This window comes from Rhamphochromis sp. 'chilingali', assembly GCF_963969265.1.
Source record: "Rhamphochromis sp. 'chilingali' genome assembly, chromosome: 18".
Lineage (NCBI taxonomy): Eukaryota > Metazoa > Chordata > Actinopteri > Cichliformes > Cichlidae > Rhamphochromis > Rhamphochromis sp. 'chilingali'.
The window spans coordinates 4,381,655-4,397,243 of record NC_137945.1 but is presented as its reverse complement, the minus strand read 5'-3'; the positions used below and the strand labels follow the sequence as shown (position 1 = coordinate 4,397,243).

Genomic DNA, 15,589 nt, shown 5'->3' with positions numbered 1-15,589 from the left:
GATACTATAATACAATTAATTGGAAGACAGGTTTTATTATATTCTCTGCCGATAAAAAAATTAAATCTAAAAATGACCACAAAAAAAATTTCAAGTGAAAAATAAGCACTTCTGTTAAATTATTGCAGTCTCCACATTGTAATTTTACAAAATATCACTGAACTATTGGCACAGTCTCGAGCTTTCAGAATAATAAATAAACACTTCTGTTTGGAATAAAATAAATACAAATTAGATTTGCGAATAAAATAAACTTTTAAATTATTGCAGTGTCCATATTGTAAACAAACAAACAAACAAAAGAACGAAAGTATTTGGCATTGACGAACGAACTCCTCATCTGCGCGTGGATCATCAGTCCACTGTGCCGTTAAACCGAGGACTGACATCGCGCACACACTGCTTGTCTTTACCTCTTCAGAAAGTTTTGGCACCATTACCTCCCTGATGTATGGGCGGTTGGGAATTTCATATCGCAGCTCGAGGATGCTTAGAAGACGATGCAATCCTATGTTTTCCACGACCGGCATTGGCTGGTCATCCAGAGCGATAAAATGAGTCAGAGCCTCTGTTATTTTAACTGCCCGTGGATTTTCTCTTGACATTTTTCATCGCTTTTCCAAAACCTGAGTTAAAGTTGGCTGTTCCGGTCCACACTGCTGACATTTTGTTTAGCCTAGCTACAGCAGCCTCCAGTTTCTCTCTTTTTTTTAATCTGGAGTCACCAGTCTCACTCGCCTAACCCTGTGCCTGTTTAGCACGGGATGTCCCCCTAGTGGCCAATCTAAAAAACTACAACAGAAATGACAAGCCACCCTCTGATTAATGAAATAAGTTGGTATCGGTTCATGGTATCGGTTAACTTTTACGAGTATGAGTACACACACAATTTACAGTATCGGCCCCGATACCAGTATCGGTATCGGTGCATCCCTAACAGTCTTGTTTAGCCTCCCTGTACTCTAAGCAGGTACAGAGGATGGCTTTATCAGTCCTTAAAAATGGTTCCCATCCTCTAAGGGCTGAATTTCAGCTTCTTTCCTCAGGACGGAGGTTTCTGTTTCCGGGATGCAGGACAAAGCGTTATAAAAACAGCTTAGTGCTTATTTAATTCAGTGACAGCAACAGGGACAGTTTTTGTTTTTGATTCGAAATGTTTAAATTACTATACATGTGCTACAGTGAGGTTTATATTTTTATTAGGTATGTGTGTTTTTGAAGGGATGCCAAATGCTGTCATTTTTCTTGCCTGTGGGTATAAATAAAGTTACCTTGAACCATGAGAGTCAAACACAGCTTAAAGCTTACTGTGAAAACATTAGAATAATAGTAACTAACGATGTAATGGTATGAGCTTTGAATCCAGCAGGTCAGCAGGGAGAAACAGGAATCAGGATTTTTTTTCTGCCCAAATATAAATTAGAGGGATGATCGATTTATTTGTACCTGCTTTCATATTTATTGGTGTTTGAATATCGCCTGTCTGTGACATCATACAGACCCAAGAGTGAAAAAAGTGTCTCAAACTGAGTGTTGTTGTTGTTTTTTTAACTTATTCAGATCTCATAATTTAAAACTCCATGTTTATTATCAGTTTCCCGTACGGGGTGGAGGTGACAGCAGCTGGCGGCTCAGGCCTGCTCTGTGCTTTCTATTTTCTGCTCGGTGTGTCTGCAGCTGTTGTTTGTCACTCTGCCTCTCGGGTTCTGGCAGCAGGTCGGTGGGTGAAAGGGCTCTGGACCTCTCACTTCCACTCAGCCATGGAGCTTCAGCGTGCAGCACTGGCCACTCTGTTCCTGCTCACACTGCTGTCGTCGGGTAAGTTAGTGAAAACGTTAAGCTGATAACCTGACGAAATGTTTTCAAAGCAAATCTTTTATTTTAAAGGTTGAAAATATCTTTAATCATAAAGCAGGAAGTTTATTCTTACTGGAAAATGTAATCTACAGCTAAAGCAGTTGGTCTGTTATGTGACCGACTAAACTTTTGTGTCAGACTTATTTCAAGTCTTTTTTTTAAATGGAAGTGTTTTTGGGGGGGTTTTTAAGGAAGGACTCATTGAGCAAATAGTTGGGTATTGAGACAGTACAGAGTTTTTTTTAAATCCAAATTAAAACCTCGTTAGTGAAAAATGATCATCTCAAATAGAAAAATGTAAACTCAGTGATGTGCAGCGTTCCCTTTGAATCAGATTGGTGAAAATCAAAGCGCTGCAGTGTGGTGAGCTGTAGGATGGGAAGCCGGTTATCCGTCGTGGTCGATGGATCTGCAGAGCAGCTGTGAAATCTGAGCAGCATGAAGCATTCATGCGCTTGGATCCCGTCGGTTTTCCTCTCTGAATGTCATGCTTGTTTACAGTGTATTTGTGTCACTAGGCCTGGCCGTTAGTCAAAAACCAAACTAAAAACAAACACAAAAAGATGTCACCTGGACTTTGTGGGATTGTGGATTTCTAAATTGAGCAGCACATTCTTTGAGTTTAGAGATGAGTTTATGTTTGACCTTGGAAACAGGAGCTGGAAGCCCATTAGGAAGCAACATTGAAGCTTTCAAGTGTCGCTCTGATTCAGCTTTGGACTAATACTGGGATCAGACTCCACACTGTAAACCAAACTGTCACTGGTGATACCGTTTGATTTATTTTGATCTTAAGACTCAGATTTTAATTTAAAGAGTAAACATGTCTAAATTCAAACACCGTCAACAGAAAGAAGCTGGTTGGGGGGGTCTGAGCTAGTGCAGGGAGCCGAGTTGAGCTGCACTGCTTCATACTCTCTACACGCCTCATCCACGTCATACCCCACCTGTCCCTCTGATGTCAGCACTGCTGCACCCACCCAGCATCCACCTCTAATGTTTGCAGTTGATCTTTAGACCTTCCCATTGTTCTGAGCACTGGTCAGTCCAAAGAGTTTACTTCACCTTACAATATAAAACACCTTGAAGTGACTGTGGTTGAGATTAAGCTCAGTGTAAGGAAAATTGAATTGAACTGAAATGAATTAGCAGTATAATATGAAAGGCGTGTGTGTTTTCATGCATGTCTTCCTTCCATATTCGGCAATAAATGACTTTAAGGCTGGAAGGTGACGAGAGGAGCTGGGATTAAAATCACTCTGAGCAGGGTCAGAAGTGTCAGCGTGAGCAGCGAGTCAAGGAAAAAAGTGGCCCATCTAATCATAAAGATCCTGAAAAGCATTGGACTGCAACCAGAAATTATTAACAACAGCAAAAAATCGGAAAGCTGTTTAAATAATAGATTATTACGTGATGAGAAAAAAATGAAAACTGACATCTTTGTGCAAAATTTTAAAGATAACTTGAAAAAAGGTAGAAAAAAGTAAAGTTGCTTTTTTTCTTTTAACTCATGTTTAATTATAGAAATGGATTTACTGTTGAGTGTCTCATTCCTCCATCACAGTACTGGTTGCTTTCTAGATTTCCAACAGAGTTTTTTGCCCACTGTCTCCTCAGCAGGTTTGGTTTGCTCATCTTAAATACTGAAACGTGTCCTTTGTTGGCCTGCTGGACTTTTGTATAATCTCTCCCAGCTTTAGTAGAAGCAGCTTAGAGAATATGAACAGCAGTTGTAAAACGTGTGTGTTTTAATCTGTGTGTGTGTTAGAGTGCAATGGCAGGAACGAAGAGGAGCGTGTTATTGAATACGTGTTCAAAGAGATGGGATACAACAAGGAGCTGCGCCCCGTCGAGAAGCAGCAGGATGTTGTCGATGTTAACCTCGCCCTCACGCTCTCCAACCTCATCTCTCTGGTTCGCAGCTTCTGTGTGTTTATGTAGTTCATCCTGTCATTAAAACTTTAATGTGTCCGTTAGGTTTAAATCGAACACATTCAAACAGAAACATCGATGTTTGTCTTTGTTCTCCTCTGTAGAAAGAAGTAGACGAGACGCTGCTGACGAACGTGTGGCTGGAAATTGTGGGTAACAATTCATTCTTTTACATCTTCATATTCAGTACTTGCAGCTCTTTATTTACTTCTGTGTGTGTGTGTGTGTGTGTGTGTGTGTGTGTGTGTGTGTGTGTGTGTGTGTGTGTGTGTTATGGCAGACGTGGACTGACTACCGGCTGACGTGGAATTCCACAGAGTTTGGTGGCATTGAGATACTCCGGCTGCCGCCCAGCATGGTGTGGCTGCCGGAGATCGTTCTGGAAAACAAGTGAGGTCACACAAAAAAACCTCATTTTTATGTCAATGGAAAATTAAAAATTTTAAATGTATTTGTCCGTCTCTATGAAATAAGTAAATGAAAACTATTTTGTCATGATAATCCCAGTCATTAAGGCCTGGCCCTGTTTTTGCCACCCTGAGTGAAAACCACTGCTGGTATTCTGTGGATTTATGAGACAAAAGCTGAACTTTTTGGGAGGTTTGAGTCCTGTTACATCTGGTGTTAGACCAAGCCAACAGCAAAAGAATGGTGGAGGGGCTACTTTGCTGCTTCAGGACGATTTGGTGTAATTGATGGAACCATTAATTCTGGTCTGTTTGGCCATTAATTTGCTGTCTTGAACCTTGGGAGCACTTCTATTATACAGCAGGACAATGATCCAAAACACAGCAGGAAGTCTATCTGAGAATGAGTGAGTCAAATGCTTTGGTGTGACCTTAAAGCTGCTGTTCATGCTCAAAAATCCTCCAATGTGACTGTATTAAAACAACTCTGCAAAGTAAAGTTGGCCAAACTTCCTCCACAGTGATGTGAAAGACTCACTGGCAGTTATCTCAAACACTTGACTGCAGTTCTTGCCGGTAAGGCTGGCACATGTTATTAGGTTTTTTCACGCAGGTTTGAATGTTTTTTCCCCTTAATAATTAAAATCATAATTTAAAAACTACATTTCTATTTACTCAGGTTGTCTTTAAAGATCTCAAACATTCAAGTGTTGCAAAAACCTTTTCACAGTACTGCAAAACCAAATCAGTTTTAAGGTTACACTTTGTGTTGATCTCCTTAAATTACAGCTGAAAGTCTGCACTGATGTAAAACCCACTGTGGTGAAGTAAAGAGCCCAAATAAAATAAATAAATCATTGGGCAAAAACAGATTTTCCTAACTGTATGTCCTTTCCTCCTTCCTCCATGCCTCAGTAATGATGCCCAGTTTGAAGTGGCCTACTACAGTAATGTACTGGTGTATGAAAATGGTTTCTGCTACTGGTTGCCACCGGCCATCTTCCGCTCCTCCTGCTCCATCAACGTCAGATACTTCCCCTTCGACTGGCAGAACTGCACGCTCAAGTTCACGTAAGAAAGAATTATTTAAAGCTCTCTGTTGACAGTTATGCATCCAAAATCAGAATTTACAGTCTGCTGTGAAGCAAATCTGTAAAGTTTTTGTGGTGTTTTTCTCCTGAAAGATCTCAGATTAATTTAATCCGTGTTTGTCACGGTGCTTTGCAGCTCTCTGACCTACAACGCCAAAGAGATCCGGATGCTCCTGAAAGAAGAATACGCCGGAGAAGTCGCCAACTATACAGTAGAGTGGGTCGTTATTGACCCTGCTAGCTTTACAGGTAGATGCTCTTTTCTGCACTCCAGTGTTATGTTCACACTTTACTTTTCCCTGTCAGAAATGCCCATGCCATACTGTACTGTAACTCGATCCTGTCCAAATATATATTTCTGGCTCATCTGGAAAAGTGTCCGTGCAGCCGCCTGTCCACAAAGAACCACACCTCCTCCCACAGTGTTGGTCAGGATTTAACTTGCACATAAAGATCATGTAGCTGGTCTTCTTGTCTTGAGCTTTGCATCTTGTTGTAAACCGTCTGTATTTGTATTCATGAAGGCGTCTCTTGATTGCTAACAGTGATACTCTTACCTCTTTGAGTCTCTTCTTAAGGTTAGATCTTGTGAAGTTAGTTTTCTTAACCATGGAAAAAATTCTGTCATCATCCACTTTAATTGTCTTTTGTGGTCTTTCTGGGTTTTTGGTGATCCTGAGCTGGTCAGTGGATTCCGTCTTTTTATGAATGAACCAGACTGAAAGTGTTGCTCTTTCTTCGATGGGTTTATTCAGTTTTTTCAGCCCAACTCTGGCCTCTTTTATTTCATCACCAGTACATCAACACCTCATATGAAGAGTTGAAACTCCAACACTTTTATTGCATCTTTATAAAAAATGTATAATTACTGTAGTGTGCACAGGCAAAAAAAAAAAAAAAGTTTGGACTTCACTGCATTTAGATACATTTTTCACAAACATGGACATGAAAAACACATTTTAGTGCTTCTAATGTCAAAGAACAGACATCTTTTCACTTTAGGCTGAAACGACGCAGTCAGGTTTGGCAGTCAAACGTGGAGGAAGCGCCGTTATGTAAACTTTCTTCTGTCTGGGTCTCATCTCATGTTTTCCACTAATGTTGGCAGAAAACGGCGAGTGGGAGATCGTCCACCGGCCAGCCAAGAGAAACATCTACAAGCACATCCCCATGGACAGCAACAAGCACCAGGACATCACCTTCTACCTGATCATCAAACGCAAACCTCTGTTCTACATTGTCAACATCATCATTCCCTGTGTGCTCATCTCCTTCCTGGCCTGCCTCGTCTACTACCTGCCCGCTGACAGTCAGTGCACGTTTAAAGAGCAATTTCAACCAATTCTCTGTAACCTGTGGTGTTACCGAGCTGTGCAAATATTCCTCGACATGCACAGAGACACACTCAGTTTTGTTTTTTTTATAAGACAGAGAAATGTGCCAACTCTGAAAGCTTAAAATCTTCTGCAGGCTGTCAACAGGAAACTGCAGCAAGGCAGATTAAATGTATTTGTAAACTAATTATAATTAAATCATTTATATTTTTAAACATTAATCTGGGAAAAAGTCAGAAATCACCGTAACTGGGAATCTCCTGTCGATTCCTCTGGTCTTAGTGTAAACAGAGCTCACCTGCAAACACTTTGCAAACACTTTGCTCTTAAACTGCCCAGAAATACTTTGTTGGAGGTTTAAAATGATCCCAGTCTGAACTGGTTTCCTTCACTTGTTGAAACAGTTTGTGCGTTTTGTGTGCAGGTGGCGAGAAGATGACCTTGTCCATCTCTGTGCTGCTCGCTCAGTCTGTCTTCCTGCTGCTGATCTCTCAAAGGCTGCCGGAAACTTCCATGTCTGTGCCGCTCATTGTTAAGTAAGAAACGCAAAACATACTCCCAACAACAGCTGGAAACATCAGCTTTAGATTCAGATTGAAGCTTTTCCAAGTGCTTCATTATAATATGCTGGTTTTCTTCAGTAAACATGAATGATTTCTGTTTGCACACAGCAACACGATTATTTCAGAGAACAGTCAGAGTTACCAGGGTCAGTGTTATTAGCCTTCTGACGCCCTTTTTATTGAGCCAGAGCGCAAACCACTGCTGTGCAGAGATGTACTTAAACTTTGCAATGCAGTTTAAAAACTTCAACAAGGCTTTAACATGTCACCTGAGAAAGCGTCACGCCAAAACCAGATACATTTGTTTAGATTTGAGAAAAAGAATCGTTGATGCTCACAACGCAGGAGATGAATATTCAAAGTTAGTATCACAGCGTGTATCATGAACTGGAGTGAGAAGTGTCGTCAAGAAATTCAGAGACACGCAGGACAGAACGAGCCTGGCAGAGGCAGGAAGCAAACGAAAAACGACTGAGATATGTGACGTCCAACAGTTGGGAATTGTAGCCTCAAAGGAGAGAGTCATGAGAGGAATGGACTGCAGGACAGAAGCCTTCAAACGAGACTGAACTAATAATGAGATCTTGGAGAAAGAGTCTGCATACTGGAAGCGCATCATTTGTTCAGTAAAGTGTAGCACAGCTGAATTACAGAATTACAGTTTTGCTGTTTGGGGTGAAGACTCTCCAAATATGGACTGCTGTTTTTTAAAGTTCCCAGTCTGTAAACACTCGCTGACAAATAACAAGAAATGAAAAGTGAGAAAATAATGTGTATATTTAATTTAAAAAAGAAAGAAATAATAGATCAAAGTTAAAGTTAAACTGTCTCCCAGGTATTTGATGTTCATCATGGTGCTGGTTACTGTGGTCGTTTTAAACTGTGTGGTCGTCCTCAACCTGCACTTCAGGACGCCGAGCACGCACGTCATGACTGAGTGGACCAAGAGGGTAAAACACACACACACACACACACACACACACACACACACACACACACACACACACACACACACACACACACACACACACACACACACCATGTGATGTACATCCTGTCCAGGTGAAATGAATTTATAAAATATACCATTCAATGCACAAACATATTACACATTTTAAGCAGCAGCCAAAGAATATTTCTGTGCATTTATTTTAAATATCTGTTGCACGTTTTAAAAACGTATTAAAAACTGATTTATTTATTTAGAACTTATTTCTAATAATAATAATACATTTTATTTAAGGGCGCCTTTCAGAAACCCAAGGTCACCTTACAAAAAACAGAATTAATAAAAGAAACAATAGTCATAAAATACATAAAATAAGTTAAAATTACAAAACAGAGCTTGACAACAGATAAAATCAGCATTAAAGCGAATAAGCCAGTTTAAACAGATGTGTTTTGAGCTGTGACTTAAATACGGAGAGGGAGTCAACAGGAGGAAGGAGGAGGAAGAGAGCTCCAGAGCCGAGGAGCAGAGCGACTGAAAGCTCCGTTCCCCAGAGTGCTAAGGTGTGAGGATGGAGCAGTAAGATGAATAGCAGATGATGATCTGAGAAGGCGGGAAACAGTGGTGATATGGAGCAGGTCACATAAATATGAAGGAGCAGATTTATGGATACACCTGTATGTAAGAAGTAAGATTTTAATATTTATTCTGGCCTCTATGGGCAACCAGTGAAGCTTCTGAAGAACTGGGGTAATATGAGCTCTCAACGGAGTGCGAGTTATGACCCGAGCTGCAGAATTTTTTATTTGCTTTGCATCTTTCTCTCACAATATTTTCCCAGCTTATTTTAATGCTTTGCTGCTTATTGATGTGTATTCACTGATTCACACTGACAGCGCTGAGGCAGCACAGCTGAAAATAAAATAATAAAGTACAATTAATTCAAAAGCAAAAATAGGAGAATCAATATCAAGGTACATAACTACAGAATTAAATACTACAAATATCTATTTATGGCGTATTTGAGCATTAATTCAATGACTACATTTTTAAGAATATTTATGGCATTAAAATTCATTTGTTTATATTTGATTTACTTTTGTTTGTCCAATATATGCCAACTTAAAGTGTCAGCTTTCAGACACACTGCAGTGTAGTACTGTAATAGTGCCATACAGCAATAGTAATGTATAAAATATAAAACTTTCTGAGTTTTATGTAAATAAACACGTTTCTCTCCACGTCCAGTTTTTCCTCGAACGGTTGCCTCGGCTCTTGCTCATGTCCCACCCTGCGGAGGCAGAGCCAGCGTGGGATGGAGCGTTGCCGCGACGATCGAGTTCAGTGGGTTACATCGCCAAAGCGGACGAGTACTACACCGTCAAGTCTCGCAGCGAGCTGATGTTTGAGAAACAATCGGAGAGACACGGCTTCACCACTCGAGTCACCCATGCAGCATGTACGCACCGTCGCCTGAGTGTGTTTATAAGATGCTGCGTTATTGTGACAGGAAATCAGAATCAGATGTAGTGATGTGGCCTTCGTCGCCAGGCTTCAGCACATCAGTATTACACGTAGTTTTGTGTTGGAGTCTGATGCTGCTGGGGCCAGCTGTTTGGTCGTATACGTGATCAGTGGACTCTGCAGTAAAACCTGCAGAGAGGATGTTTAAATTGAGGTGTGTGTGTGTGTGTGTGTGTGTGTGTGTGTGTGTGTGTGTGTGTGTGTGTAGTGGTGAAACCCCAGGATGACGGAGGTGTGACGGATCAGCTGTACTCTGAAATGAAGCCAGCTGTGGACGGAGCGAACTACATCATCAAACACATGCGCAACAAGAACGAATACAACGAGGTGAGAGCGAACAACCAGAACGTGACGATGCTCTGCTTGATTCAAGATGCTTTGAATTGTGTAAAAAATGTTAGCACGTTTTCATCAACATTTTGCATTTTTTTCAGTATTTCCCACACGCACATGTTTCAAATCAACAAACAAATTCTAATATTTGTCAAAGTTAATCCAAGAAAATACAAAACACAGTTTTCAAATGATGGTTTCATTGATAAAGAGAAAAAGCTGCCCAAACCGACCTGGCCCTGTGTGAAAGTCATCGCCCCTTAAGCCTCAGAACTGGTTGTGCCAACCTGGGGGGGGGGAAGTTCATGCATTGATAATAAATAAAAACAAATGTTACACATCACTGGGGAGGAATTTTGGCCCCACTCCTTTTCGCAGAATTGTGTGAATTCTGCCACATTGGAGGGTTTTTCAGCATAAACAGCATCTCCATTGGACTTTAGTCTGGACTCCAAAGCCAGTCCTAAACTTTCATCTGTTTTTTTGGGCTCATCATCCAGCTGTATAACCCAAGTGATCTTGAGCTTCAGTGTATGAACTGATGGTCGGACATTCTCCTTCAGGATTTTCTGGTACAGATCAGAATTCACGGTTCATTTACAGCAAGTCGTCCAGGGCCTGAAGCAGCAACGCAGCCCCAACCCATCACACTACCTCCATGTTTGATTGAAAAGTTGTATTCGTTTTAAACCTGATGTAACTGGACTTAAACCCGTTACATCTGGTCAGTCTGGGGATCATCCAGATGTTTTGTTGGTCAGCAGTGGTTTTCGTCTTGGATCTCGCCCATGGATGACATTTTTGCCCAGTCACTTTCTTATTGTTTTTTTTTTTTTTTTTTTTTTTCTAAATGACATCAGAAACAGCAGTATGCGACATTACGTGATGGCAGAGCTTCAGTTCATCCTTTGTCATTTTTTTTTTTTTTTTTTTTAAATAAATAGGACAGGGGGAATGAATGAGAGAAAGAGGGGGAGAGAAAGAAAGAAAACCAAAGGGGAGAAGAGACGGTGAGAAGGGGGGGGAAGAGAGAGAAAAAAAAAAAGAACTCCTGGGTCACCTGTATGGAGAGAAAAAAAAAAAAACAAACAAAAAAAACAAACAGAGGAGACAGCAAACAACAAAGAGCAACATAATAATAGAGAAAACAAAGCACCATCACAATAAACTAGCTAGTCATAGATATCAATATTTACTAAATAATAAACGATATTGTGCAGCACGCAAGATAGACAGCGCACAGTGTGCTTTGAGGCAGCAGCCAAGAAAGCTTTAGTCCGCGTCTGTGAATACCCATGTGTGCATACCTGTGTGGATCAGCATGCTTGCATTCCAAAGGTTTCTCCATGTAATGATCTGCTAGGGAGTGTGGGGGGGCCACAGCCCCGTCCTCCAGGGTGTGAAGCGGGTATGGAGGAGATCAAAACTCCAGACATCCAGAGGCCCCCAGAACACAAGAGACCATGGAAGACCAACAGAGGGGCAGCCGCGCCACTGTTCCAGTAAGAGCTGAGGAGAGTCCCAGATGAGGGCTCGCCCAGCAGCCGCGGAGCAGAAGTCAGGGGGAGTTGCAGTGACGCGCCCGTGAGCTCCGCCGGCCCCCAGCTGTGCCTGAGTGACCGAGCCCCAGGCCGAGAGGCCGGGGGCACCCCACCTCCAAAGGGGCCCGAGCGAGCCCCAGGTCCCAGGCCCCGACAAGCGGCCGCCAAGGAGTGAGCCGGTGTGTACCCGGACGCCCACCCCCAGACACAAAGAACCACCAACACACCGACACCTGAGGGAGTCCGCCACCGGCAGGGGAAGTGGTGGTGGGTGGAGATAGGCCTCCAAACCTTGGAGGGCCTGAGATGTCCCCAGAGAGGTGGCGTCTGATACCCAACCTGACATATAGACACAGACATACAGGCACACACAGACACAAACATCCATTCCCCCCCTCATGCTCTCATATGCACTCACTCCACACTCAACCAACGTGGAGACAGACATAAAGAGACGCTGTACACACAATCACACTCCCCAAGCGTACTCTACAAACCGGGTCTAGGTACCCTTGCCCCTGGAGGGGGGAATTGCACCCAGACCCAGGTGGTGTTACCCTTTTCCCTGCGGTGGGGAGAGGCAGACCACCCCGACTCCGCAGCAGCAGGGAGGCCCCACACCCCAGACCGCAGTCGGACGGCCAACTCCTCCTACTAGCCCTCCCGCTCCAGCAGGCCGCAGAGAATGGGGGTGGGAGAAGACTCCAAACCTCCCTCCACCCGCTCATTGTAGTGTTGATGCATATGTGTTCTAAGGTGCAATTAAAACCCAGGAGGGCATGGAGCTACCTGCCAAGGAGCAGCAGGTAAGCGCATAGTCCCTCCTGCTAGCCCTCAATGTCTACGTGTATTTAAAATTGAGAGGTGGGCAACGACGTCAGGGGTGAGGTATACACCCTGATGGTAATTTGGACTCCGTGATTGTGCCCACCCCCAAGATCCTATATGTATGTGTAATGAGAGTGTGAATAATGTGAATGTCTAAGTTGTGGGATAAAATTGAGGCAGAGGCAGCCAGAAGGGGACAGGGGGGGGTAGCCTCCTCTGCACCCTGGTGACATACCCCCACTCCAAGGCCCTGCATGTGTGGGTGGTTGTGGAGGAGCGGGAACCCCTAACCCACTTTCTTATTGTTGAATCGTGAACTCTGACCTTAAGTGATGCCTGCAGTTCTTTAGATGTTCTTTTGTGACATCCTAGATGAGTCGTTGATGTGCTCTTGGAGTAATTTCGGTAGTCTGGCCACTGCTGGGAAGATTCACGTCTCTTCCAAATCTTCCACTGTGGTTCACTGGAGTCCCCAAACCAGCAGTTTTTAACACTGCTGTGTTGACTTCATTATTCTTGGATCTGGGGCCAGACTGTAACAACATCTGATGAGAGGACTAGAAGCTCATTAGTTCCTTTGGTTATGGCTTTATTGTTTTTATTGAATAAAAAATGAGGTGAAACATAAAACTCTGCCCTCGCTGGTGTCGTCACAGGAGAAAGATAACTGGAGCGGCATCGCTCGCACCGTCGACCGTCTCTGCCTCTTCCTGATCACTCCTGTGATGATCTTTGGCACCATCATCATCTTCCTGATGGGAGCCTGCAACAGTCCTCCACGTCTGCCCTTTGAAGGAGACCCGCATGACTACATGGAGAACCATGCACGTCTGCTGTAGCACATGAACAAAAGCACCCAACACAGCAGAGAGCGCTGTTACTGTGTTCATATCCTGAGGTTTGTTACTCTGTATGACAAAATATTGTAGCTGTGTGTTTTCTTGTGTTGAATGAATAAGTCTGTATTTGATTTAATCCAGGGTTTGTGGTTTGAATAAAGATTTATAATCAGAAATCTTTGACATGATTTGTTTCTGTTCACAATGATTGAACCAGCAGAGAATATTCACTTTCACTCTTTAACCTTTTTTTCTTTGCATGAACTAAAGACTGTTTTTTTAAACTCTCCAAGGTTCGGTGTGTAAAATGTCACCACTAGATGTTATTAGATTGCATAGTGCAGTCAGTTAAATTCTATGTTTGCAACTCTCCCAATTCGAATGCATGTCCAGCTGCAGCAGGACAAACAAGTCTATGATGTGACTCCTCTGTCAGTCAGCTGTTTACCTCGGCTGGTGTCCACGTCGATTCACTCTGGAGAAAGCTGTCCAGTGACACAGATATCAAGGTGAGCTGGTGAGGATATCCTGCATGTTTCTGTTGTTAAGTGCTGCTGTTAGTCAGCATTAGTACAACAGTCTGTAAAGTGGATGTAACTTTGTTGGATTCTGAGACTTGGATAATAAACTCGTATGATGTGAGAATGTACTTTACCTTTAAAAAAACTGTTTAAGTGTGATTTTTAGGACACTTCAGTCCTACATTACCTGTCATAATGGCGGAAAGGCTTTTACAGACAAAAACATGGCTGTGCCATGGGCTCCCCCGTGTCACCTATTGTAGCCAACCTTTACATGGAGGAAGTGGAAAGGAAGGCTCTTGGCTCTTTCAAAGGAAGAGTACCCAGCCACTGGTACAGATATGTGGACGACACCTGGGTCAAAATCAAGACACAAGAAGTGGAATCCTTCACTGCGCACATTAACTCTGTGGATAAAAACATCAAGTTCACCAGGGAAGACACAAAGGACGACTGTTTGCCTTTCCTGGACTGCGCTGTGCACATTGAAGAGAACGGCAAACTCAACATCGAAGTTTACCGGAAGCCCACACACACGGACCAGTACCTCCTCTTTGACTCCCATCACCCTCTGGAACACAAACTTGGAGTAATCAGGACCCTACACCACCGGGCAGAACATGTTCCCTCTAAGCCTGAAGGAAAAAGAAGGAACACACACATGTAAAGGAAGCACTCAAAACGTGCGGCTATCCTAAATGGGCGTTCTTAAAGTCAGCAAAGAGGCACAGAAAAGAAGACCAGACACCAGCGAGGGAGGATAAGAAGGACAGACGCAACAACACTGTCATCCCCTATGTAGCCGGTGTATCAGAGAAACTCAGGAGAGTTTTCTCCAAGCATGACATCCCGGTGCATTTCAGACCCAGCAACACGCTCAGACAGAAACTGGTTCACCCGAAAGATAAAACGCCAAAACACAGACTTAACAATGTGGTGTATGCTGTACAGTGCAGCGAGGAATGCCCAGACCTCTACATTGGAGAGACCAAACAGCCACTTCACAAGCGCATGGCACAACACAGAAGAGCCACCTCCACAGGACAAGACTCAGCAGTCCATCTGCATCTTAAGGACAAAGGACACTCTTTCGAGGATGCCAATGTTCACATTTTGGACAGAGAGGACAGATGGTTTGAAAGAGGAGTGAAAGAAGCCATCTATGTCCACTGTGAGCGACCATCTTTGAACAGAGGCGGGGGTTTACGACACCAACTCTCTGCCATCTATAATCCAGTTTTGAGATCCTTCCCAGACGCCTTAACGCCCACTCACATCCTGGGCCATCTGATCTCAGGAATTCGCATGATAAGGTGGGGCCAGGTTTCACAATGAACACACCCGAAACTCTGGCTGATTGGGACCCACACCCAGTTTCCCACCTTGGCTCAGGCGATTAGAGGATCATCAGGGGGTCCTTTTGTCCCTCTGTGGGGGGTCACTCCCACTAGGTTTATATCTGGGACTCTCCACCATTTGACCTTAGAACTGAAGAAGCTTCTCGGATGAGAGGTGAAACGTCTTCAAGCAACTTAAAGAAGTCCAGATCTTATCCGTGCTGACTCAATGAGCCCATTTGAGAAACTCACACCTCTCCCATCATTCCAATCCCAGTGGGCAGCCTTGTGGGGGTTTGAACAGCCAGTTCTGCTTTCTTAATTCTTCGATAAGTCAGGGCCAAGCCAGCTCCGATCAACCAGAACAATGTTACCATGGTTCCTAATAGGTAGATATCTTCAGCACTCAGGCTCACCCAAGCCCAGACTTCTCGTTGAGAAAGGGGTGTCAATTGCAGGGAAGATAAGGGAGAGGAGAGGAGAAAAAGTGCGACCGCCTTCGCTGAGAGCCAAACGAGATAATTATCATGTTT

General features: G+C 43.3%; 1 protein-coding gene across 1 annotated transcript; it reads left to right on the top strand.

Annotated features, from left to right (window-relative positions):
• The first annotated feature begins 1,682 nt into the window (after positions 1-1,682).
• Positions 1,683-15,015, top strand: chrnd (cholinergic receptor, nicotinic, delta (muscle)). Its single transcript, XM_080865855.1, has 12 exons — positions 1,683-1,818; positions 3,626-3,771; positions 3,894-3,938; positions 4,070-4,179; positions 5,112-5,267; positions 5,424-5,536; positions 6,396-6,596; positions 7,046-7,157; positions 8,020-8,134; positions 9,382-9,592; positions 9,866-9,984; positions 13,016-15,015. The coding sequence occupies exons 1-12, from the start codon at positions 1,761-1,763 to the stop codon at positions 13,196-13,198; spliced, it is 1,569 nt and encodes a 522-aa protein (XP_080721981.1). The 5' UTR covers positions 1,683-1,760; the 3' UTR covers positions 13,199-15,015.
• The last annotated feature ends 574 nt before the right edge of the window (positions 15,016-15,589 follow it).

Excerpts from the sequence above, each read along its gene's own strand:
- chrnd (XM_080865855.1), top strand. The coding sequence starts at position 1,761 with ATGGAGCTTCAGCGTGCAGCACTGGCCACTCTGTTCCTGCTCACACTG. Across the intron at positions 1,819-3,625 it reads GCTCACACTGCTGTCGTCGG|AGTGCAATGGCAGGAACGAA; the intron begins GTAAGTTAGTGA and ends TGTGTGTGTTAG. Across the intron at positions 9,593-9,865 it reads TCGAGTCACCCATGCAGCAT|TGGTGAAACCCCAGGATGAC; the intron begins GTACGCACCGTC and ends GTGTGTGTGTAG.